The following is a 25,795-nucleotide window of genomic DNA, read 5'->3' as shown; positions in this document are numbered from 1 at the left end:
AGATACTGCAGGTTTGTGTGAAGAAGTGCTTCAATGTGAGACATTATCAGTTCGTAGGAAGGAATGCAGTAAGTTTTATTTTAGCTAAAACAGGAGTTTTCAAGGCAGAATTGCATTCGCTTTAAATCACGGGACCCTCTTTGCCCTAGAACATTCCTCTTCAGTTAAATATTTTAGATGCTTAGCAGATGACCCTTCTGCTTTTTTCCAAATGTGCATTGTATCTTGCATGGGAAAGGGGGATTTTGAAGAGTTGAAATATGATGTATGGTAGCAGAGACATAGTAAGACAAATTCAGCTCTGTTATTCATTGCAGCAGCGCTGAAGCTGGGGGGGCACTGAGACATGTAACCAAAAGCAGAACTTGGTCCAAAAGCCTTCACGTGGAATGTAAACGTTATCTCTGCCAGAGAGTAAGTGATTTCTTAATGTCACAAAGTTATTGAGATAAAAATCTGGCAGAAAAATCAAGGAACAATCAATACATGAACTGCAGTCCTCCTGCAGAGTGCGTACGCTACGGGAGCTCCTTCAGACACCAAAGCACGCGTGGCAATGGGGTGTCAGGCTCTGGGGTTTGTGTGGGCTATGTTGAGGATGGGTGTTAGGAAAGCACTTGGTCTCTGCCCACGTTACCTATAGGGACCCACGGCCAGGATGCCCCAGGCACGCGGGGTCCAACGGGGCTGGCCAGCAGCACCCTGTGCCCACACCGAGCTCTGCCTGCCCCGACACTGTTCTTTGCACAGTGACTTTCTGCATCCCTGGCTCAGCAAAGCTGCCCCTACCTGCAGCAATAGCCTGTTACTTCTCCACCTCCTGAATCAACAAGAAGAAGAATCACTTGCAGCTTGCGTATTCCCCAGCTTCTGCAGTGGTGTAGGCAAGGGGGACGCCAGTCGTCCTCTCGGGGACTCTGCTGCAATGTGTTTCCCAGGGACAGCATCACCCTTGGGCTTCCTCACAAGTTTCTTCACAAAGTTATTTCCTATTTCTCTGTGTCTCAATTAATCAACCTCAGAACTCGCTTCCCTGCTGGAAAGGCTTACATTTGTAGGCTTGATATAGCAGTGGCGTGGTAGGGCTTTAGCAGGATGAAATCATCCGGGAAGACTCCAAGTTGGCTGCGGCTTTTGTGGTTAGGATTACAAATTAAGCAGCATCTCCAGAGAAGATGTCTACAAGGTTTCCAGGCACAGAAGAGCCCAGTCGGGAGCTGGCAAAGCCACATCCATCCAGCTGTGTTAGACGTCACCCCACGGCAGTTCAGCCAGCCTCGGTGCTCTCTTTGCATTACCCCTTCTTGAAGCCTGGTGTTACATATCCGTACACTGTGTGTGTGCCAGACATTATTCCAGGTCAGACACCCACTGGGCTAAGGCTGTCCCGCAGTCACTGTTTGCTGTGGCCCTGCTGCCTCTCTCCAAGACAGCATGGTCCTGTTGGTGACCAAGAGGTGAACCCATAACAATGTCACTTGGAACAAGACTCTCCATGAGCTGGACCCTTCATGTATTGGCCATTTGGGTTTTATAACCTCCAAATCACTGGGAAGGGGACTAAAGATCTGTGATCTGCTGGAAAAAAGTGCCTGGTTTGCAGACCCATAACATTTGTTAGACAAAAATATCCAATTTGAAATACAGTTGTCCATACTGATCAAAACTATAGAGAATGCAGCCATCCCTTCCTGGAGGACAGGACAGAGTCCATCCTCAGCAGATTTGCAGGTGACACCAAACCGAGAGGAGTAGATGTAGACCAAAGCATTGTGTTGGCATCCAGAGGGACCTCAACAGGCTGGAGAAATGAATGGGCAGGAGCCTGATGCGGTTCAACAAGGAGCAGTGTGAAGTCCCTGAGAACAACCCCAGGACAAGCGGGAGGCCACCTGCACACCACTTTGCAAGGAAGAACTTGGGGGTCCTGATGGACACCAAGTTGACCATGAGGCAGCGATGACCCTTTGTGCAATGAAGATGAATGGTTTCCTGGGCTGACAAAGCATTACCAGTCAAGGGAGGGGATCCTTCGCCTCTACCCAGCACTGGTGAGGTCACCCCGGGAGTGCTGGGTCCAGCGCTAGGCTCCCCAATATGAGAGGGGCATGGACTGGAGAGAGTATAGGTAAAGGCCATGGCAATGATTAAAGCATTGAAGCATCTGTCACGTGAGGAGAAGCAGAGAGAGCTGGGATCAAATCAATGTGTGTCAATAACTGATGGGAAAGATTAAAGAAAACTGAGCCAGAGTCTTCTCAGTGGTGGCCAGTGGCAAGGCAAGAGGCAACAGGCACTCGTCAAAATACAGAAAATCCTGCTTGAACATAAAAAACAGTTTTGTACTGTGAGGTTGGTAAAATGCTGGCACAGGTGGCGCAGAGGTGTGGGGTCTCCAGCCTTGGAGCTACTCAAAACCAGATGGAACAAGGTTCTTAGCAGCTTGCAGGGGCTGAGCCTGCTTTGAGGTGGAGGGATGGACTGAACAATCCCCCGGTGGTCCCTTCCCACCTCAGCAATGCTGTCATTTCTGGGATTGGATGAGATCAGATCACTTTTCTACCTGCCTTGTATTTTGGAGGACTCGCCATTTATCCCAGTTCCTATAAAGCTGTTTACAGGCTGGAGAAGAATTGCCCCTTAGAGCAGTAAGAGATGAGGACGGTGGCTTTTTCATTTTGCGGGGAATAAAATTACCTGCTTTCTAAAGATGCCTTTTCCCCTGTGTTTCAGGTTAGATCGACGACCACAGGCTGTACAGTAATTCAGGTAAGGATGGATATATTTTTTTCTTCCTGTCTCCAGCATCACAGTTCTGTACATACCATTGCAATGTGTAGGACCAAGTCCCTGGACACCTTCTGTTCTTTATCTCCTATTTCTGCACAAGGAAGGTTCCCCGCCTGCCCATTGCTCTGCAACCATTCAAAAGGGCGTTGAGTCTTTCCTTGTAAAGACCCAGTTCTGCTCCTGCTGCAAACAGTGGGAAAACATCATTAACCTCAGTGGGAACAGCATTATCTCGCGTTTTATTGGTATTGCTTCTATACTGAGAGGCCTCAGCCAGGAAATAGGACCCTATTGTGATGGACACTGTCCAGTTGTACTAAAAATACAATCTCTACCCTCAAAGAGCCTGCGCTTTAAGTTATAATAAGGCACAACAGATGGATAGACAAACAGGTGGCTGAAGAGCACGATAGAGTGGTAAGGGAGAAAGCCTGAGCCCTGTGGTGACAATGCCTCTGAAGGACCTGAATAAGATCCTTATCTTCCCCATCTGAAAAGCTGGTAGGAGGGTGCCCTATCGGGTTTCTACACTGCCCTTGCACTCACTGGAGGTTTCCCACAGCCACAATGCCCATCTTTCACCATTCCCAGTGAGAAGAAGGGTTCTCGCAGCAGAAAAATGTGCTGCAGACACACACGTCATTAGCCAGCACAGGACGGGGACGGGCGTAGTAGGTCACCTTCCTTCTAGGAACCTTGTCCTTCACACTGTAGCTTCCTTAGTTGCAGCAAACAGGCAGGAGAAAGTCTTTTATCTTTAACTTACCGGTTCAGACCCAGACCATGGTGGTCAGTGGCTGTGGACCAGGTGAATTAGTTGTGATGGATCTGAAACACAATTTTGCATGATAAAGCCATCACCATGGTCCTCTAAAGGTAATTTGCAAAAGAGAAAAAAGAGGGTTTGCCCTTTCTGCCTCCCTGCCATTTCAGTGGTGGATAGAGATAACCCGAAAGTGGCTTGAGAGTTTTTCTGATAGTTTTTACATTAGAAATTCAAGTCCTGCCTGATCTGGGAAACAATCTGGTAACTCAAGAAGGAGTGAAATTATACCATTAGAGAGGAAGCCAGCAATGGAGAGCTGTTTATACTGCTGTGTGTGGCTTTTTCTTAATGTCCCTTTAACTCTAATGGCTTTGGAGAAAAGGATGGCTTTGACCCTGGTCACCCCTTAGCCACTGATCTGGAGATGAGAAGTTACCTGTTCCCTGAGAAGCCCAGCAGTGCCTCCAACACCACCAGTGACTGCGGCTGATAAGCGCTAAATTAGAAACAACTGAAAAAATAAAAGTGAGAAATTACTTTCAGGTTTTTTTATCATCCAGAGAAAATTAAGAAAGACATGTCAGTGAAAGAAAAAAATCCCTTAAACCATGGTGGTTCTTCATTAAGTTCCTCGCATTCCTGTTTGTTGTGCCAGGACTTGTGATGGATCCTCCCGAGCCTTCACGGTGGTGATGTGGTCCAGCCAAGCGGAACCGGTGGCTCTGGCCACCCTTTGGCTCTGGCTGCCTGCCGATGATGGGGGTGGGGCTGGGATGGGCAGCACTGTCAGGGGCTCTGTGTTAACAGATCTTGGCTGTCCTGGGGGGAAAGTGCCCAGCACCAGCCTCACCTTGGCTGCAAGGTCAACTGTGTCAGCTTACAGACCTTCACTGGCAGGACCTGGGGACCTGCCCCAGCACCATGGTCCTGGTGTCATTGACTCAGGAGCTCATGTTCCCTCTATGTCCCAGGTCTTCTGGGGCCCAAGGTAAGGAGCTCTGGGCTCAGCATGGTCATGGTGGCTGCCACACGCTTGGTCTGCACCGAGCTTGCCAGGGTGGCCCAAGGAATGCACAGCCCCAACCCGAAGGTTCAGGAGGTCCCAGGAGAGAAGCTCTGTGACCATGCAGGAGCTGATCTCCAGAGCCGTGAGGGGTCAGGCTGGAGCTCTGCTCTCTGAAGATGCTGACATCATGGTGTGTATTTCTGATGACGCAGGCATGGAGGGCTATGCTTACGATCGAGACGTCTCCCCATCCTTTGGAAGAGGCACGTTTCAGCCAATACATTCACCATCGTGCAACTGTGACCGATCTCAACCACCTGCTGACAAAAGCGGCTTTCTCCGAACCACCCAGAGGGCTTTCCCCATGGGCACTTGCCTCTTAGGTCATTGCATGTACTATTTTCCTCCATGTGTTTACTAACGATAATCAGACAATGCCCCATCAAACTCAGCAGTTTATGGGAGGTTATAAAAAAAAAAAAAAAAGGAAAGCTAATACTCCCTGCTCCTGCTAAGCGTACTGATCTTTTTTGATTTCTTCCCACATGGTGTCATGGAGTCATCATCACGTCACATGCTGGTTATTTCCTCCTGACTTCTGCCCCTCAGTATGCATGAAAAAAAATGGGTGTTAAGCCTCCTGGGGTCCCTTGCGTGTGACATGAAGGGGATTCTGCCTTCAAAAAACCTACCTTCTGAAAATACTGTGCTGTCTGTCAGTGTCTGGTTGCCGTCACGTGATATCGCGTGTCGTCCTGGTGAATGGCAGGGCATGCCACGGGTGAAGGGATGCACAGCCAGAGCAGCAGCAGCAGTGATGGGCCACCAGCCACCTGCCTCCCAGTGTTCCTGGCTTTGCTTTCAGACTGTTAAAAAATCTCCCTTTACAAGCAGAGAATTCAGGGGCAACCATTGCTAGGCTTAGGTTAGCATCTCCGCGTTCATTTTCAAGAGTCACATTCAGTTTTGTTTAAAATTAGGAGAAATAACCAAGTTGTGTAGTCTGAGGCTGAGCTCACCACACTCTGATCCTTACTAGGCTTTTCTTCCATCGCTGCTTAGAAAACATTGTAATCAGTTCCAATCACTGGTGATTTTATTTTATTTTTTTTCCTTGCTGCTTAGGAATGATATTTTTAGTGGAAGGAGCTGAGTGCCCTAATGCATCTATAAATATTTATCACAGGTGATGAATGGAAAGGAGTGATAAACTCTGAAACCAGCCCTCAGCTTTTCTTCCTGTCTGAACCGATATGTGGCCTCGGTTCTCAGTGGAAAGTGCTTGTCGGGTACCTACAACCCTTGGGGAAAGAGAAAATAAACAACGTGGTGGCCACAGATTTAGTTGAATATAAATATTGTGAATGAGCTGTCAAGAAGGAAAGGAAAGTGATGATAACCTGGTGTAGCATGTTAGCTTTAGCCTGCCAAAGAGAGTGTGCTCGCAGGGACAGGGAAGGGTTCATGTGCATTTTCAGCTGAATTTGCTGAATTAGGACCTGCAGCAGCTTTGGCTAAAGCTACAGGCAGGTTCGAGCACCAAAAATAGGAAGGCTTTGCTGATGGCCACGCTCAGGGACCTGCCAGGGCAGTGAAGGCGGTTGGCAGCTGGAAGTGTTATGGCTGTGCAGGCATCAGGGTCTTCCTCCTGCTGACCAGAGGTGCAAGGGACCAGGGAGTTTGCATCACACTGGTGGGATCTCCCGGCACCTTGTGCGGGTAAAAGCCTGGGGGTTCCCAGCTAAGCCACGCTGGGGCCAGCGGCTGAGCCATGGGCGTCCTCCAGGAACTGGACGCCTGCACCAGCAGCAGTGCCAGAGGCGGGGGACTGCACCGTGGGGCAGCCCGGGGTGGTGATGGGAGAGCCCTCAGCAGCATGTGGGATGGTGAGGTGGAAGTCGTCACCTCTTCAAAGGTGCCAGGGTCCAAACTGTAGCACAGAAAGGGAAGGATAGGATGAATATATATCTCCTGTAGCCGTTGGGGAAGGACATTAAGCATGAAGCCAGGATCACAGGGGAGTGTCACCTTTGCTGCTTTTTTCCTGTTATTACTCACCCTGTGACGTTCCCTTCTTGCTTTTGCTACCATGATTGCCAGGAGGCAAAGCCTCCTGCCACAGCCACCACCTCCACCGCAAGCATCTCTCTGAGCCTGCAGTCCAGCCACAGCTGGAGGAGGTGCAGGTGGCACTGCTGGGACCTGCCACCCCTGGCTGCCACCACTCCGGCTGGTCGGGCGCTGAGGGGAGACATTGGGAAGACACCCCCCAACAGGGGTCTTGCAGCCAGCCCTGCTGGGGACGCAGATGGGAGGCAGCCATCGCCTTGTGGGCTGACACAAGCTGAGGTACAGCAGGGAGGGTGCTCGTGCCTCTCCTTCCCCACCAAGCACTGCTGGTTGAAGGGACGGTGACAGTCAGGCAAGCTGGGGCGTCTGGGCTTTGTTTGGAAAACCTGGAGGGATCAATGGGGTTTTGTACAGACGCAGCCGGGACATCATCCGTGTATGTTAAATGTGACCCTGCGTGCCATGGCTTTGCATTACCTCCCCGACAGTGCCATTTATTTCAGCCAGCAAAGTGTTTTAGCAGATGCTTCATATTATTGCAAGGCTGGGGCTGCAGGGTGGTGCTGGCTGATGCCGCACTGGCTGCTGCTGGGAGGATGGCGTTTGCCCAGCAAGCTGCCGCTGGAGTGGGAGGAACCTGTGTCCCCGCTGATCTGAAGGGTCCTGGAAAGGCCACGGTCATGCAGGCACAGCTCCGGTATCGGGCACCCTGCAGCCAGCAAGAGCAACCAGGCACTGGGATGATGGAGAGCAAGGGCAGCTGCTGGCCCGGTCTATGCATCAGATCACCAAGACCTGATCTTAATTGCACTTGTCCTCGTCAGCCTGTGTCTGATAGCTTCCCTATGCTATCGCTCAGAGGTGACAGGAACGATGCCACAGCATCCCCCTAGCCTTCCCCTGCAGCACACAGTGATGCTGAGGAGAGGGAGCTTGGCTTGGCGCTGCCCTGGGCTGTCATGATGTTACCCAAGGGTGTCATTCAGGGAGGTCACCGCTGGTCCCCAGACCCTGTCAGTGAAGCCCAGCTGGTGCAGGTAGTCCCAGTGCTGTGCGGTCTGCCCTCACCGTGCCACTGCCCCAGGCATCAGCCTGGCACGCAGTGTGGGATTGAGGCACGGACTGGCCCAGCAGAGCCCAGGAATCATGGGGACAAACATGAATGTTCCCAGCTGTGCCATGGCCATAAAGGGAGTTCTTGGGCCAGGCAGGACATTCGGGATCATTTTGCACCCCAGTAACACCAGGCAGCTCCACCGGTGATGTGCTGGGACATCATGCCCAGCACCTCATCTTGCTTGCAGTTAACTTTGAAACCTGCTTATGAACTATTGTTTGCCTTTGGAATAATTGCCTTAAACCCCCGAGAGGAACAGTTCAGGCCAGGCTTTAATAGATGTCCCCAGGCTGTGTTTTCCTCCAGTGTCACTACACCCCAGCCCCCCAGCTGCTCACCTGAGTCCTTGCTCAGCACTCGGGATGCAGCATCCTGGAGGCTGCCGGGGAAATCTGCCCAGCCACACCAGAGAGCCCCCGGGGCCAGTGCCGGGCATGTGTGTGGGTATGCACATGTGTGCCTTTGTGCATGTGTGTGTGTGCATGCACCCCTGCGTGCGCCCACGTGCACTGCAGGCAGCGTGTCAGTGCTCTTGGGAGATGCGCTGGGTCTGAGTGCGCCTGCCAGTGCCCCCCTGCCCGGCTCTGCCACCCAGCATCTGCCCACAGCCTTGAGGCTGCTGATAAAAAATAACTAACCACAAATATGGTTCTTTTCTTTCAACTGTGGGAGTTTTATTTTATGCAGCTGGATGGTCATTTTTTGTCAGGACCCAGGAATGGGAGTCACCAGCTAAAAGTAGGGCCAGATCCAGAGCCTGGGGAGGATGGCAGGGCCCCCGGCAGAGACCGGCTGGGCACAGCGCTGGCAGAGCCAGGCAGGTGCAGGCAGCAGGCAGGGGCCACGGTGTTGGGCGTTGCTGCTGAATCCCATGGACAGTGCGTTGACACAGGCTGTAGGGAACACCTTTAAATGAAAAAGCAAAACACTACCTACAAATATTTTCTCATGGGAAAGTTACCCAGACTGAGCCGTGTCCCTGCGTTAGCACGCCCAGCCGGTGCCCCAGTGCCAGGGGTTGGTGCCAGAAGAGGGAGACCACCAGTTTCCATGAGGTAGGGAATATGGATGGGCACAGTGCAGTGTGTCCTGCACCCAGCTGGTCTGTCAGTGATGTGCGAAAGGAAGGCAGCAGCTTTGGCCACTCATGCCATGCCTCAGCATATGGGTGCTGAGGCTCCCCCAGCCCCAGCCATGCCCACACAATCCCCAGCAGCACAGCCCGGTGGCTGGGGGTCGGGGATTGCACCAAGCTTTGGTTCCGTTCCCTGTTCCTGGTGCCACATGAGTGCGGCTGCTGGTGAGTGCAGGAGTAAGCGGGAGCATCCCTGGGAGCAGTTGGCAAACCCGTGCTGGAGCCGACGCTGTAAGTGTTGGGAATGTCTCTAACAGAAACCTGTACACTGGAAGCCATGTTCTGTCATCTGCCAAATATTCAATAAATTCATCTCATCATTAAGGGGTGTCTTGTCCCTTCACCACAGAGGTGTTTGAGAAAAAGGAAAAATAAAAAGGTTTTTAATAGGAAATGACTGTTCCAAAGGAGCACACAGTATGAGAGCAGCTGCCGGCGCTTTGCCGTGGGTTCGTACAGAGCAGCGGAGTCAGGAGATTACCCGCATTTGTCATGGCTGCAGGTCACTGGGAGCAGACAGAGCTGCCTGTGTTCGAGGATCCAGCATCCACCACATCTGTGCCATCAGCACGGCACCAGAGCCCCATCCCAGCTGCCCCCATCCCACCAGACGTTCCCCCCCACTGCACCAGCGAGCACATCTGGTGGTGGCAGAAAGGGTGAGGGCCAGGCTTGGAGGGCAGTCAGGCATCAAGGCGGGAGCATCTGCACCAGACACACACACACACCCCCCCACCCGATCCCTTCCCAGCACAGTATCAGAAACTGTACTGGGGCGGCTGGGGTTTGGGATAGCTGGTACCCAACCCCCCAGAAAAGGGCCCTGCAATGGTGGGGACATTCTCACCACTGCTCCCCCCAGATGTGGAGCTGGTGATGGAGGGATGCTCGTACCCCATCCAGCCCTGGTGCACCTTCCATGGGGATGCCCACTGCCGGACCCAGCAGCAACGCCTGGACCCTCCTGTGACCACTGCTGAGGGATCCCCCAGCTCTCACCATCCCCAGGCAGAGCCGTGGCTGGCGGGGGCCAGGCTGGGCTCACGGAGAGGAAACCTTAGCCCCCGGAATCCACAGCTTGATGGGCACAGATGCAGCCCCTCCACTTCACAGCCCCGATTTGGCACGGCACTGCCCAGCTCCAGGCGCTCATTTGTTTTAGGGATTAGGTGCCTCGGTGGGAAAGATACAGACCCTACCCACAGCCAGGGGGGCTCCCGGCTGCCACCAGGCCTGGGGCAGCTTCCTGCTCCTCTCAGTCCAGCGTGAGGTGAGAGCAGGACCAAGAATCACCCGGCCAAGTATGTGCCCGGGGGGAGCAGTGGGTGCTGCACCCCCCAACCTCTCAGCAGTGCCCAGGACGACCTGGGGACAGAGATGGCAATGTGATCTGCACACACCAGCCCACACAGGGACAGTGTGACTCGGTTGGGGAGGCCAGTAGGCGGCCATGGGGATCGTGTCCATCACCAGACCATGCTCGCAGCCCACCACCTCCTGTTCATGGGGACCAGCCCCACGGCCCCTCTAGGACCCCTGCCCCAGGACCCCATGCTACTGGGCTGAGCACTGCCTGCACCACAGCTGCCTGCAGGAACGGGGAGCCGAAGTCCAAGACATGGCACGGGGGCTGCATCAGCCCCTGCTCATTCACATGTGCACACACCTGCACAGAGCATGTGTGCTCACTCCCTCATGCACGTGTGTGTGCACACTCACATGTTGTACATGCACACTCCCCTGTGCACTGCCTACCTGCTCAGCTGCATACCCACACTGTGTGTGCGTGCACGCTCACCCATGCACCATGTGCACACTCACCTGTGCTTTCAGGCCTGTGCACACTCACACTCACGGCTTGCTCTCGTGTGTGCGTACTCCCACGCCCCACATGTAACTGTGAGCAGGGTCCCCATGGGGTCACATGTAAGCGTGCACACAGGGCACAGATGCATGTACCTGTGTACACACCCACATGCATGTGTGTGCACAGGCATCGACATGGACTGAAACAAATGTGTGCAGAAACACGTGTACTCTTGCACACAGACAGAGCACTGTGCCTGGTGCTGGTTCCCCACGCCGCCTGTCCCCTCCGTGCCCCTGGCACCCCTGTCCTGCCCATGCACCCTACTAGCCATCACTTGGGGACATTGAGCCACCACACTGGTCTTTCCCCAGGGCTTCTGGCAGCTGCCTCGATGCCCCGTGGGAGGGCACGGTGGGAGGACCCACTGTCAGCAGCACCCAGGTCCCAGTGATGACTGAGGGGACTTCCACATGCTACTTCCAGGTGCAGCCCTGACACACATCCTAAGGGTGAAGAGGGTCCCCCACTGGCCCTGCGCCCCTTCCCTGGGAGGGTGTGGGTGCCGTGTGTCACCTGGGTGCTGTACCAAGGGGGACGTGGGTCCTGTGTGTGCACACAGGACCTGTTTGCAGGCTGCAGCCAGGGTGCCCGTCCAGTGGCATCCATGTCCCTGTCCCCTGCCCCTCAGTTTATCCTGTAGCTGACAACATTTTCACACCTTGTTAGTGCCAGGTTTAGACCCAGCTACCCCCAGCCGCAGGAGGGGGATCAGCTCCTGCTCAGCATGGGGCAGATGAACTCAGCCCCACGGAGACCCCAGGGACCCCATGCACCCCATGGAGACCCCAAGGACCCATGTGCCCCACAGAGACCCCAGGGTCTCTGTGCACCCCAAAGAGACCTCAGGAGCCCTGTGTGCCCCAGGGACCCCATGAGCCCCACAACCGGGCTCAGACGTGGGTGCCCATTGCCAGGCTCCCCCAGCTCAACTCCCACCCCCCTGCCACCCTCCAGTGCTACAGCACAGCCCATAGGCCCCCACGCAGCAACAGCCCCATGTCCTGAACAGTGCTCATGGGCACCCAACACCTTGCAGCGTGCAAGGCCAGGACTGGGGTCCATGCACCCATCCCCACCCCTGGGACCCCCCCTGGGCCTTTCTCAGGGGGCAGGGGGCAGGGTGTGTGGTACTCTCCCTTCCCCTCCTGCCTGGGGCATGGGTTAAGCAGGGGGTCCCATGGGTGCCACTCCCTCAATCTAAAAGGGGGGGGGGGGTGGCCAAACACAGCTGTCCCCACATCCATGCAGCTCAGCCACCCACAGCCCCCTCCCCTGGGGCAGCCCCTGACATGAGCCCCTGGGATGTGGGGCCCAGCTGGGGGCAACCTGCTCTCCCCCCACACTGGGTGGGGGCCTCCGTGCCAGTGCCTGACCCCGGGGCCAGGGGTGCTCCTCGTTTCACCATTTAAGGAATAGAGTCTTCTGCCCCGCCACAAGCTACTGGTGTGGCCCTTCCCCTGCCCTTCTTCCCCAGCTCTCCTCTTCCTCCTCCCTGCCCCACACCCCCCCAGCCTGCCCCCACCCATGATTTATGGGGGAGGAAGGGGAGCGCCGAGCACGATTATCAGTGGGCAATCACAGAGCAAACACCACACTGGGGTGGGACACAGAGGGTGCGGCTGTGGGTGCCGGGGCGCCCGGCACGGTTCCTGCCCCAGGCTCTGCGGGGAGCTGCCAGTCCCTCCCCAAGGTCCCAGTGCTTGGTTCACCCACACACCCTCGCACGCACCCAGGTGCAGCCAGCTACCTCATACACGCGTGCCCTGAGGACACTCGCCCCCATGTGACATATGCTGTGTCCCCCTGGGGACACATGCTCCCAGTGCCACCAGTGCTCCCACAGCCCCACACGGTCCCAGTAGCTCCTGCACCCCAGCTCCCCGCGCCCCATGCCTGCTGCCCTGCCCCAGCAGGGGCTGTGGCATGCCAGGGGGTGGCACAAGCCACTGTGGCACTTTGGGACAGAGCACAGCGGACATAGCCCCACTGCAGCTTCATGAGGTATCTCTGAGCCCCTTCCAGCATCCTGCTCCTGCAGGCACAATGCCAGGTTGGGGACATCCAGGTGAGGGGACAGAGCATGTGGGGTCCATCCTGGCCACCCCCTGCCACGCTTTGGGATGCCGTGGCCATCAGCCATTTCTGCAGGCTTGTGCAGAAATTCAGCGGCAATTACATAACAAGGAGCCATCGGTCCTGAAAACGAGGTCAGGCAGCGGTGCGGGAGGCGGGAGGAGCAGAAAGGACCAGCCGGCAGCTGCTCTCCCTTCCCAGGCCACAGCAGCTGTGGGAGCCACATGCCAGGAATGGCACCAGGACATGGCACAACATGTTGGCCCTGCTCAGCAACAGGAGTTCCGAGAGCATGGCAGTTCTTCGAGCCATGTCAGGATCACTCCTGCATCCCTTGGGGTCCCTTGAGCCATGTCAGCATCACACCTGCATCCCTTGGGGACCCTCTGGCCATGCTGACATCATGCCTGCATCCCTTGGGGTCCCTTGAGCCATGTTGACATCACGACTGCATCCCCTGGAAACCCTCTGGCCATGCTGACACATCACGCCTGCATCCCTTGAGGACCCCCTGGCCATGCAGGCATCATGCCTCCATCTCTTGGGGTTCCTTGAGCCAAGCCAGCATCACACCTGCATCCCTTGAGGTCCCTCTGGCCATGCTGGCATCACACCAGGTCCCTACAGCTGCCATGGAGCCAGAGCCATGGGGCGGACCCCATCCCCAGATCAGGGCTCTCAGGCTTTGCTTAGCCTGGGGGTGTTCGGACCCAGACAGAGGGACTCCAAAATGGAGCCGATCTCCCCCATCAAGGAGCTGGGGGACCTGTGGGGTGCAGGCAGCAACAGGAGCCACTGCAAGCGCAGTGATGGCCAGGCTAGCAGCATCACCAGGGAGCAGGAGGCAAACATGGGGCCCTACTGCAGCAGCTCTTCCTCTTCTTAGGGGGTGCCTTCTCACTGGTACCACTGCCCTCATTACCCCCACATCACCCACACACAGCCCACCAGAGTCTGTGGTGAACACTGCCAGGGCAGTGTGCCATGGTCCTCACACTCTGCATCCCCAGGGCTCAGCACAGGTGCCTGTGGGAACAGTGCCCCCCAACCCCAGCCAGGCCACGCACCAGCCCAGCACACCACACACCAGCCCGGCATGCCCCACACCAGCCTGGCATGCCCCACACCAGCCCGGCATGCCCCACACCAGCCTGGCATGCCCCACACCAGCCCGGAATGCTGCACTGTGCCCGACGCATGACGCAGGTTCCCCCCGCGCCAAGGCAGGACCAGCTGCTGCTCCCTCGGCGGCAGCGCTGACTAACCGGCTGACCGTGTGTCACCGGCTTAATTTGGTGCCCGCCCTCTTGGTGAGATTAATTAATCCAATCCCCACACCCAAGCCCCCAGAGGGAGCTGCCTTCTAAATTGGCAACTGTCACTGGGATGCGGTTCCGTGATGAGGCCGAGCTGCCAAGGGCAGGTGACTGCAAGGCACAGGGGGACCCCGGGGACCCCCCATCTCTGCTGGGGGCTGTGGGATGGGCAGCCCGCGCCCTGCGCGGCAGCAGGAGCGTGGCTGCCGCAGAGGCTGAGTCCAGCAAGTGCTGCTTCCAGCCACAATAAGCCTGGCAGGCAGAGCAGCAGGCAGCAGGTTGGGGCACAGCTGGTCCTGGTGCTGCAGCAGCCACGGGATGGGAGATTTACAGCTGGTCAGAAACGCCTTGCTGCGAGCTGCTGCCCTGCTGCAGCCGCCCTGACCTCCCTGTCACACAGAGATTTAAACTGGGGATAATTGCACCTATTAGCCACAGTGAAGGTGCCAGAGAAGCTGGTGGGGCAGGAGAGCAGGCAGGTGGGCAAGCAGCACACTGCGCACCCTAGCATGGCCACGGCTGCCGGCTGAGCACCTGCGAAGAGAGGCAGTGGGGACCGTGCCGAGCACCACAGTATGCCATGGGAAATGGCAAGCCGGCTGGAAAAGCCAAATGCCAGCAGCCGAGTGGCTCCAAGGCACGTGGGCTTTTCTGGGCATGGCAAGGGGCCCAGCCTGGGCCAGCCACCCCAGCCGCAAGGCTCCCCAGGCATTTGAAGTTCTTTGGGATTTGCAAAAACTCCCTGAAGATGCAGAGCACAGTGGGGACAGGAGTTGCCAGCTCCCCCAGTGGCGAGGGCCACAGAGCAGGATGGCTGCATTGGAGCAAGACAGCAAGACCTGGCACAGGGAGATGGACGATCCATGGCCATCATCATCCTCCTCTGCTAAGCCCACCACCAGCCCCTCACTAAAGCAGAGGAGCTCACCAGCCACATCTCCCCTGGCAGTGGTGTTACCCAAGGATGCTCCTGCATCTCCACCAGGATTTCCCTTGTTCCCCATGTGCTTAAATCCCCTTTACCATCCCTGTCACTGCTGCCACAGCCTTTCCTTGAGTTTCCAGCATGCCTGACGAGTTTTCAGGCCAGCTTTGCTCGTTTAACTCAGCCAGCACCAGCATCCAGCCTCCTCTCCCACCAGCAAACGCTGCTTCTCCTCTGTTGAGTACCACTGCTGGCTGCCCAGCCACTAAAACCACCTTCTTCCTCCCCAGCAAACCCACTGCTTTTCGGTGACCAAGCAGCCCCAGGTAAGGTGCCTGGGTTCAGTCTGCGCAGGTGGCCAAGAGCCAGCCGGTCCATTGGCGAGTGGGTGCTGCCTGTGCCCATTGTCCTATGCCAGCTCCAGCCATTTCCTCCTTCACGGTGCTCAGCAGCAGCTTCCCACCAGGCACAGCACTTGAGTGGTGATAGCGGGACGGGTGTGCCACAGCCCCACCAGCAGCCCTGCCGCAAGAGGTGCCATGCTCAGGTGCTCGTCACCAAACCTTTCCCATCTCCAGGGGTGAGGCTCAGCAAATACCAAAACTGTGGTGGAGCCAGCTCGGTGATGCCCCACCAGAAAGGTGCATCGGCACATGGCATTGGCGCATGGTGCCTGGCCAACACGGTGGGCCTTGCTGCAGCTGAGTCAAGTGTGGGGAGGATGAAAAGCCCCTCCACAGCCTGTAACCCCCAGCATGGGGGGGAATGTGGGAGTGATACTGGGGGCAATAGGAACAACAGGAGGACAGTGCCAGGAGCAATGGGAGTCATGTGGGGGATAGTGCTGGGACAAATAGGGATAGCACTGGGAGCAATGGGAATAAGACTGGGAACAATTGGGATGAGACTGGGAGCAATTGAGATACTGGAAAGAATGGGGATAGCACTGGGAGCAATGAGGATAAGACTGGGAGCAACTGGGGTCAGCACTGAGAGCACTGGTGATAACATAGGGGGCAACACCAGGAACACTGGGGACAACATAGTGGGGAGACTCGGGCTGTCACCAGCACAGGTCACATGGAAGCCCACCTCACATCCTTGCCCTGCCGCATGTCTGTTGCCAGTGAGTGGGAAGCAGAGGCAAGAGCCAGCAAACGCCCTTTGTACAGACTTTTCCCTCTCAATGGGGGTTGCAAAGCAGAAGGGGAAAAATCGAACCGTTCTGGTTTTGGAAAGAATAATGTTTTCCATCCCGAAAGCTGTCAGCAAGAGCAGACACAAGGGTAAAACCTCATGATGGGTGAGAGGAGAGGCGCAGGAAGCACCGTGATGAGAAGCATCCCAGCACCCCTGCCAGACAGCCGGACAGACAGCCAGGGCAGTGACCCACATCACCTGCAGCCCAGATGCCCAGCACCGGCACGTCCTCCAGCTCCCACCCAGATGCCTGCACCCACCACAGCAGGAATCACAGGGAAAACGTGGGTAACTGGCTGGAGGTGGGGACCTGCCCCTGCCTTCCTGCTGCCCCAGCCAGGACCGTGGCTTGGCCATGTTTCTAGCAATAATTAACACCGGCATGAGTGGCACCGTGGCCTCTGCTCAGCCAGAAAGGCCGGGCTCAGCGCAAAGCCTGGCACTGCACCAGGGCTTTGCCTGCAGCCTGGGGCGTCCTGGCTGGGCGTCTCGGCACCGCAGCACCTGGCTGCTGAGCTGCAGCCGCGGGCCACTCCAGTGGGACAGAGTGGTGCTGGATCCTCACCCCACCTGGGTGCTGCTGTGAACTCGCCTGCAGCCATGTCCACCCGCAACCATACCCACCCACAGCCATACCTACCCACTGCCATACCCACCCGCTGCCATACCCACCCGGTCCGTACCCACCCGCTGCCATACCTACCTGCTGCCATACCCATCCCCCACCATATCCACCCGCTGCCATACCCACCCACAGGTGTACCCACATGCCCCCATATGCACGTATACGTACCTCCAGCTACACCTCCACACATTTATCCCTACGTGAAGACATATCTATATATAGCTATACCTATGGGCAGCTACACCTACTTGCAGATATACCTATAGCAAGCTCTACTTACCTGCACATATACGTGCATGCAGCCTTACCTACATATAGCTATACCTATGGCAGACATCCCCACTTGCAGATGTGCCAACATCAAGCGCTGCTTATTGCAGCCGTATGTGGAGCCATACCTATGTGATGATACACCAGCACAAAGCCATACCTACAGTTATACCTACACGCGGGTGTACTTATGCAGAGCCACTCCACACCATTATCCCCGGTGTAATGCACCTACCTGCAGCTCTACCTGCTGTGTGGCTGCTGCGGTGGGGCTCTGCAGCTGATCTGCCCGCACTGCATGCCACAGGCAATGTTGCCTGTTCAAGCAGTGCAGGCAGCGCATGCTGTGCGGGAATGGTGCATGCCCGAACTGGTGCCCGGCTGGCTGCCAGCCAGTGCCATGGGCACAGTCACCTGCAGGGCTGCAGCACGAGGCATGGCGAGCCACAGGTGTGCTAGAATGCCGGCATGGATGTGCCAGAGTGCGAGGGTGGGTATGCCAAGCAGCACTGCAATTAGGCTGGGGCTTCAGGATACGCAAAAAAATCCTGCAGCATGGCAGACTCCGCTAGAGCCAGGAGCAGGAGCGCACGTGCGGCAGCTGCAGCAATCCCAAGCAGGTTGCTAATGCCAGTGTTAGCAGAGCCCTGCCAGCCCCAGCACAGCCCATGCCACAGCCGTAGGGGTACGACCAGGGTCAGCCTGTCTGAGCTCAGCTGCAGGCATGCAGTTAGCACAGCCACCAGCAGTGCCAGCATCCCAATATAGCAGCTGGCACCGTGTGGCTGGGCAGAGCCGGCTCGCGCAACGCCAGGGCACGGTGGCTTGGGGCACCGGGATGCAGCCATGCTGGCTGCAGGGAACGAAGGCTCTGTGTCTCGACACAGCAGCACACTGAAGGGAGTGACAGCAGCTGCCGTCACTGCAGCACGTGCTGCTCCAGCAAGATCACCACGGGGTAGCAGGGCAGCCTGGGACACGATAAGCAACTGGAGAAATGGGTTTTGCTGGGGATGAGCTACAGCAGTGTTCATGATGAGTGTGCAGGGAGAGGTTTTTCACTTGCGTCCTGGGTTCGGGGGCAGCTGGGGCGCTGCAGTTTAATCAACCAACGACAGCGTTCTGGTGCACCCCCAGAGCTGAGGCTCAGCCAGCCAGGCTCTCCACACCGGCAAGCTGGGGCTGCTTGTGCCGGGGTCCCACACACCAGGCTGCCACCAGGCCCTGGCTATGCCGGCACGAGAGGGAGCTGGGGCAGAACCCTTAACCCACGTGCCTGGGCAATAACACACCGCTGATCGCTGCACCCAAGCCTTGTTCTGGAAGCACTGCAGGGCAATTCCCAGGGCAGTGCCAGGGCCTTGCCATTGTGGATGCGGCCATTGGCAGCTGGCATCACTGCCAACCCAGCGGGACCCTGCCCATGCCGTTTGGTGGGGTTGATTGGACACTGGCTCCAATGCACTTGCTGTTCTGCTGCTGCTGCTGCAGGGCAGGCACCATGCATGCTGCTTTCAGCTGCACGCAGGGAGGTACTGGCAGAAGCAGGCAGCCCATGCGCCTTTCCATGGGTCTGGGATGGTGGGCATCTGCTCCTTCCCAGCCTGGAACATGATCACTGGCTGGAGAGCTGCTGCAAGAGACCCATGGGAGCAGGAGCAAACAGCCTTTCCCTGCAGCAGCAAAGGAAATGGCCTATTAAGTCAGGGGAATGCAACATTAATTATTATTATTATTAATTAATGTCTTATTTTACAGTGCCCCCATGTGCACTAGGCGCCTTCCAGCACTGAAGGAGAGCCGGGGTCCCTGCCTGGAAGGGCTCCTCTCAGGGCTGCAGCCTGGCACGGTGCAGCACAGCAGCACGGCACGGCCAGAGGCAGGAGTGGGGCTGCAGAAGCATGGCCAGGTGCTGCTGGGCCCCTCTGTGCCCACGCCAGGGGCTGTGGATACCAGTCTGGGACCCCAGCCACTTTTCCAGGTGGTGCCGGGATGATCCCTGGGGCAGGCCGCCCCCCCTCAAGATCACCCCACCCTCAGCACCCACAGGTGCCAGCTTTGGCGTGAGGCCACAGTCAAGCACAGGCTTTGGCAGAACAGCCTGTGCATGGTGTCAGGGGCAGAAACACAAGCATCCCCATGTGCCCACTGCAGCTGGGGCTACCCAGCAATGTCCCTCCCAGGTCTCCCCTCCTCCAATGCAGCACTAGCCCATGGCTCTTCTGGGCTCTCCAATGCTCCTCATAGTCCAGCCCTAAGCCCCTAGACTCGTGCATTTCCCCAGCGGCACAGAGCAGAGCTCATCTCCCTCCACACCTGCTGCCAGCCGGTGGGTCAGCTTCAGCAGTGCCCAGCTCTCCAGTCCCTCCCCAGCACCCACAGCACCACCGGTGCTGCAGAAACCCATATCAGCCCCCAGGAAACCTCAGGTGTGTTTACAAATTGAGAGACTCAAAGGCATCCCAGTTGCTGAATCCTCTGATTCCTCATCTGCTTTCCGAGCCTTTGTGGCACGGCCATGCCCACTGTTGGGCTTCGAGCCTTTCAGGGAACTACCACACAAATGCTTTGTAGAGGAAGGTGCCCTAAGGATGCTCCAGTCCCTGCTCAGCCCTGGCATCCCTCTGGCAGCCTCTGGCCAAAAGAGGAAGCAGGGGTCTCCTTCCAGCTCCCTCAGCATGGGGCCAATATGGGGTGCCAAGGCATGGGACACAGGTGCCCAGTGAGCAGAAGGTCCCAGGGAAATCTCGGCAGTGCCTGGTGGTGCCTTCTGAGGGTCAGGGCTTCCTGGCACCAGGGAATGGGGGGACACAGCTGGCACAAGCGTGGGGAGAAGGTATGGAGCATTGGATGGGGCCAGGTGGTGCCCCAGGCTGAGCAGAGGGATGTGGGTCTGGCCGGGGGGGGTCACTGGCCTTGCTGCACCACCACAGGAGGGTGCAGCAAGGGTCCCTGCCATGGGGCACTGCTGTGGGTCACTGTGGGGTGGTCCCCAGAGCTTGAGCACTGCAGGACACACAGTGCAAACCATAGGGCAGGTCTCCATAACACAGCATGGCACAGCACAGCATTGCATGACGGGCTCCATGCTGCATGGCGCTGCAGCACCCAGCTGGCATGGCTCGGCACAGCAGTGCATGATTTGGCTCTGCACAGCTCCACTCGGTGCTGCATGGCACAGCTTGGCACTGCATGGCACAGCTCACCACTGCTCAGCGTGACTTGCTTTGGCATGGTGGTGCACAGCTTGGCATGGTTCCTAACTGTGGGCACAGCTCAGCACGGCATGCCTTGGCATGGCATGACTTAGCCTGACAGTGTGCAGTTTGGTACAGGTAGACACCATGCCACACGGTATGGCTCAGCACGGCTCAGATTGGCACTGCATGGCACTACACTGCGGAATTTTGCTCTGCACAGCTCAACATGGCTTAGCCCTGCATGGCATGGCTCAACACTGCATGGCCCTGCTTGGTTTGGCACACCTGTACTGTGTGGCTTGACCCTGTATGACACTGCTTGGCACAGCACATGCCACTGCATGGCCCTGCATGGCCCAATATGGCATGAAGCCACTTGGCTTGGCAGCAGTCTTTATAGCGTGTTATCACATGGCATGGCTCAACTTGGCACACATGGCTTGGCACTGCACAACCCAGCCAGCCTGCTCGGCCCATCTCAGTGCTGCACTGCATGGCACTGCTAGGCACTGCTTGGCATGGCACTGCTTGGCATGGCACAACCTGGTGCTCCTCAGCTGGGCATGGCACTGCTTGGCTCAGCACTGCATGGGTTAGCACTGTTTGGCTTGGCATGGCATTGCTCAGCATGGGCTGGCACTGCTTGGCACTGCATGGCACTGTTTGTCCTGGCACGGCACTGCTTGGCACAGGCTGGCACTGGCTTGGCACTGCATTGCTCGGCATGGGCTGGCACTGCTTGCACTGCATGGCACTGATTGGCTTGGCATGGCACTGCTTGGCATGGGCTGGCACTGCTTTGCACTGCATGGCACTGCTTGGCATGGACTGGCACTGCTTGGCACTGCATGGCACTGCTTGGATCTCCCTGGCACAGCTCAGTACGGTTCAGCGATGCTGGGCTGAGCCCAGCTTGGGGTGATGTTAGCCCAACATCGCACAGGACTGCTGGACCCGGCTCAGCTTGGCACAGCCCACCTTAGCCCAGCACGACATGGCACAGCTCAGTTTGGCTTGGCTTGGCCTGGTCCAGAGTGGGTTGGCTCACCGTAGTCTGGCCTGGCGCAGCACTGCATGGCCAACATTGGCTCGACCCAGCCTGGTTCGGCTCGACTCGGCTTGGCACAGCACCACCCAGCCCGGCTTGGCTTGGCTCAGCTTGGCCTGGTCCAGCCCGGCTTGGCTCGATGCTGCACAGCCCTTGACAACGCACAGCCCTTGACGACACTTGGCTTGGCCCAGCCTGGCTTGGCTTGGTCTGGCTTGGCACGGCACGGCTCGGCACGGCACAGCTTGGCTTAGCCGGGCTCAGCCCGACCCGGTCCTTCCCGGCCCAGCTCAGCCCCCAGCACCCCGGCCCGGCCCGCAGCCGTTCCGGCCCGGCGGGGCTGGGCTGCGCTCGGCGCGGCCCGGCGGGCGCTAGGACCGCGCGGCGGGCGGGCGGCGGGCGGCGCGGCTCGGTGCTGCAGTGGAGGCGGCGGCGCTGCGGGAGGAGGCCTCGCCGGGCAGCGCAGCGGCGGCGGCGGCGGCTCGGCACGGCTCGGCACGGCGCGCCGGGCCCGCACCGGCCCAGGTAACGGCCCCGCGGCGGCGCGGACACGGGTGGCCCCCGCGGACCCCCGGGACGGGGCATCCCCCGGCCCTGGCCGCCTCGGCTCGGCTCGGTTCGGCGTGACTCGGCTCGGTTCGGCTCGGTTCGGTTCGCCGCCGCTCGGCTCTGCTCGGCTTCCTTCGGCTCCGCTTGCCGCGGTCCTGCCCGGCCCGGCCCGCAGAGGCCGGCGGGCGGCCCGCACCTCCCCCCCCCCCAAGCCCTGCGGACACCCCCGCCCCGCTGTCCGTGTGTCCGTCCGTGTCCGCGCCCGCGCCCCTGCCTCCCACCCGGCCCGGGGGGCGTCGCGGCGGCGGGCGGGGGCTGCGGCGGGGCCGGCCCGGGGGGGCGCAGCGCCGAGCAGGAAAACATGGCAGCGGCCGGGCCGCCACCCGCCGGGCCGGGCCCGCGTCGCCCTCCCCGGCCCCCCGCGGCCGCCCCCACTGTCGGCCCGGCCCGGCCCCGCTCGGCGGGCGGGGGTGGCGGCGGCGCGGCCCGGCCCGGCCCGGCCCCCGCGGCGCCGCCGTGTCCTTGAGCGCCGCGCCGGGCGGCTGAAGGGCAGCGCGGGGCCCCGGCCCGGCCCGGCCCGCTCCCCGCGCCGGGGAGTCCCCGCCAGGCCCGCCAGCCTGTGCGTGACCCCCGGAGCGAGACCCCCGGCGGCGCTGCCCCCGGCCCGGCGATGCCCTCCCTCGGCCGGCAGCGGAGTTGCCCCGGGGAGGCGGAGGGGGAGGGGGGGCGCGGGCTGGCTGGCGCCTGCCAAAAGTTTTATTTTTTGCAGAAAAAAAAAAAATAAAATAAAACGCCACCCCGGGCCCCCCCGCGGGCAGCAGGACTGCCGCAGCCCCGGGCGGGGAGGTGGCAGCGCGGGGCAGAGGCCTGGCAGGGCACCCCTGCTGCCCGCAGCCCCGCCGCTGCCCGCTTGCTGCCCCCTTCCCTCTCTCTTTTATTTTTTCTCTCCCCCCTCATTTTCGGGTGTTCGTGTGCGCGAACCTGTGGGCAAATGAAATTTTCCTCTTTGCTCAGTTCCTCTTTCTTTATTTCTTCCCTTTGTGTGACGTAGACGGTGTCACCACGGGATTGGCGTTCGGTGCTTACATTGCTGCACCGAGTGCGCGGTGGCAGGAGCCGGCCGCGATGGTGGGCACCCGCATCCTGCCCGGTTCTGCCGGCTGCTGCCCGTCACCTGCCCTGACCGGGAGACCCCAGACGGGGAAATCTGGACCATCCCCGAGCAAATCCCTCGAAGCTGGCAGCTGCAGGGAGCCGGAGGGGAGTGGATGTTGTTGTACCCGGCGGCTGCTCCCAGCAGCTCCCGCGCTTGCACTGGCCTTTCGTGCTGAGTCAGCTCGAAACTTCCTAGCAAGAGCCTCTTTTCGTGACATGCAGTGCCCTCCGCCTCTCGAGGAAAGGCAGGATGCTGGTGCCCGTGCCACTGGCCGGCTGGCGAGGCCACAGCTCAGGTGTTTCCCCCGGCTGCCTACATGACCGCCAAGCTGCCGAGCAAGGGCTACATCCGTATCTAAAACCCAGTGGTGGCCGCCACTTTGCCACCAGCTATGCCACAGAGCCACCATGCTGTGCCGGGGTGGCTGCTTGAGGACCTTCAGGTGGTGGTTTTCATATGAGTATTTTTAGGACTGCACATCTGTGTGTCCCTGCCCCAGTGCCTTCCCACAGGCTCTGCCTGTGCCGCTGCCTGCCTGCCTACCCCAGGCAGGCTGGGCCGGTAGTGAGGTGCGGCACCCTGCAGCACCCGGAGGGGAAAGCGTGTGGGCTTGCCAGGTAACCACCGGCACGCGTATGCGTGTGCCCAGGGCACGCGTGTGCCAGATGCACACGTGCTCCAGCAGCTCCAGCTCCACGGGAGGAGCCGGCGGTGTTTGGGTGTGTGGTTTCACAGGGTGGGAGATGTCTGCTCTGCAGTTTGCTCTGGGACCCGCTCACCCTCGAAGCTGCGGGTTGCTTTGAGTTTGTAACATCTGAACTCCCACTGGTGCTACCGCCACAGCACGGGGCAGGGACTCGCGGGGCTGCACTGGGCAAACTTGCCTAACTTCGGCAGGCAGGGCCAGGAGAGGTGTCGGGCCGAGCCACAGTCCTGCTTCCCCACTGCGCTCCCGCCGCGGGGCTCGGCACGCGAGGGATCACACCGCTGCTTGTTGGGCCTGTTCCCGCGGTTAACCGCCCTTCCCAGTTCAAAGCCTGTACCTGATTGCCAGTTTGAATTGCCCCAGCTCAGCTCCCGGCCCTGCTCCCTTGCCAGCTGGAGGGTTTCCGTGGTGCCCAGGGGGCTCTGCCTGCAGCAGCATGTGTTCACTGTAATCACATCATCTCTCAAGCCGTTTTTTTCCCACTAAGCTGAGCATATCGAGCACTGGGGCTCTCCACGGCGAGGCGTTCCCATCGCTCGGGGAGCTCAGCCGCAGCTTCTTCATGAACCTTACTGCATTTGCACTGTCCCACCTGCAAAACAGCACCACGTCCCAGTGCTGGGGTCTCCCACGCACGTGACCATCCCATCCCATGGGCAGTTTCATCTGACCGTGGCCCTTGCTAGTGCTCCCACTTTGCAGGACCTGGCTTTCTGGGGGGCTGCAGCCTGTAGTGTGCAGCTTAGTGTTGCAGGGCAGTGCATCGCTCCCAGGGGCGCAGTGTAGGGCAGTGCATCGCTCCACAGGGTGCAGCATGGTGCAGTGCATTGCTCCCTGGGGTGCAGCATGATGCAGTGCATTGCAGCCTGGCATGCAGTGCAGGACCCTATGTTGCTCCCCAGCGTGCAGTGCCAGGCAGTGCATCACTCCCAGGAGTGCAGCACGGGGCTGCTTCAGTGGTGCCAACCAAACTGGGGTCCCCGCTCTGTACTGGGTCTGTTTTGGGGGCTGGAGGGGGCCTGCTGCCAGTGCACCCCAGCGCTTGCTGGTGCCTCGTCCCCTCAAAACCAGACCCAGCAGTGGTTTCCAAGTGGCTGCAGCAAAGGCAGGAGCCACTGCACGTGTGGCTGGGCAGGCGGCCGCTTCCCTGCCCGCCACGTGCACCCTCGAGCAGCATGGCCAAATATTTTGCTCGTAAGTTATAATTACAGAGGATGAGGTCAACAGTTTGCCCGTGCTGGTGGTTTTTCGGCGCAACCATCTGTCGGGAGGCGATCACAGGGGAGCTGCCCACTGCTCGGCTAAATTTTGGGCCTCAGGGAATGCCCACCCCGTCCCTGGTTGCCCTTGCCAGCAGCACCCACGCTGTGGGGGGGGCTGTGGGTGGGGGGGAGCACCCTGCCGTGAGTCAGGGGTGGGGGGTGCAGGGGGTGGGGGGTGACTCACGGCCGCGGCTCCCATCCCCTCTGAGTCAATCCTGAAGTTCTTCCCCAGCACTGGGAAGGAGGAGGAGGAGGAGCACGGCTGCCCGGGGGTGGCGGTGACTCAAAGTGACAACAACAATAATAATACGCTGCGGCACTTGTCACGGGAGAAGCGTTTGGATGGGGTCCCTCGTGCGTCCCCACCGTGGTGGGGACGCACGAGGGACCCCGTCCAAACCCAGTGGGTGTCACCGCACCGGGGGATGCTGCACGCGGGGTCACATAAGGACAGGGAGGGGGAGACTGCGGAGAAGGTGTCACCCGCCACTGACACAGGGGGCTGTCGGGGACCCCGCTCGCTGTCACCTAAAATGGCTGTTTGGGTTTCTGCAGGTTCCTGGCTGTGGCATGGCAACAGCGGACGCCGGCAAGGTCCCTAGATATAAAACAGGCGGGTTGGGGTTTTTTTTCGGGGGGGTGTGTTTGGGGGGGGAGGGTGCTTTTTCTTTTTTTTTTTTTTTTTTTGTCAATGCCGCGTGTCTCATCCAT

At 58.7% G+C, this 25,795-nt stretch overlaps 3 protein-coding genes across 17 annotated transcripts in view; all 3 read left to right on the top strand.

Annotated features, from left to right (window-relative positions):
* The window catches only part of DTNB (dystrobrevin beta), a 224,799-nt gene extending 206,477 nt beyond the window's left edge, over nt 1-18,322 (top strand). For all 14 annotated transcript variants that reach the window (XR_013928598.1, XR_013928599.1, XM_080390253.1 and 11 more), the window contains 2 exons: nt 2,734-2,769; nt 4,775-18,322. Coding sequence is in view for 12 of the 14 variants with exons in the window: in XM_080390253.1 (XP_080246379.1) it covers nt 2,734-2,738 (5 nt within the window). In the remaining 2 variants the exon portion in view is untranslated. The remainder of the gene's footprint in view (nt 1-2,733; nt 2,770-4,774) is intronic.
* Nucleotides 18,323-18,426: 104 nt separating this feature from the next.
* DNMT3A (DNA methyltransferase 3 alpha) overlaps nt 18,427-25,795 on the top strand; it is a 48,155-nt gene continuing 40,786 nt past the window's right edge. For both annotated transcript variants that reach the window (XM_080390231.1, XM_080390230.1), the window contains exon 1: nt 18,427-21,936. The gene's annotated coding sequence lies outside the window, so the exon portion shown is untranslated. The remainder of the gene's footprint in view (nt 21,937-25,795) is intronic.
* On the top strand, nt 20,508-25,673 carry LOC308064089 (uncharacterized protein; the record flags this gene model as incomplete). The annotated part of the gene is made up of 3 exons (XM_080388013.1): nt 20,508-20,517; nt 21,937-25,016; nt 25,640-25,673. 2 exons carry the CDS (start codon nt 20,508-20,510, stop codon nt 22,953-22,955), a joined length of 1,029 nt encoding a protein of 342 aa, XP_080244139.1. The 3' UTR covers nt 22,956-25,016; nt 25,640-25,673.

This window comes from Falco punctatus (genome assembly GCF_963210335.1).
Source record: "Falco punctatus genome assembly, chromosome: 5".
In the NCBI taxonomy this organism is placed as follows: Eukaryota; Metazoa; Chordata; class Aves; order Falconiformes; family Falconidae; genus Falco; species Falco punctatus.
This window is presented reverse-complemented; position numbering and strand designations above follow the sequence as displayed.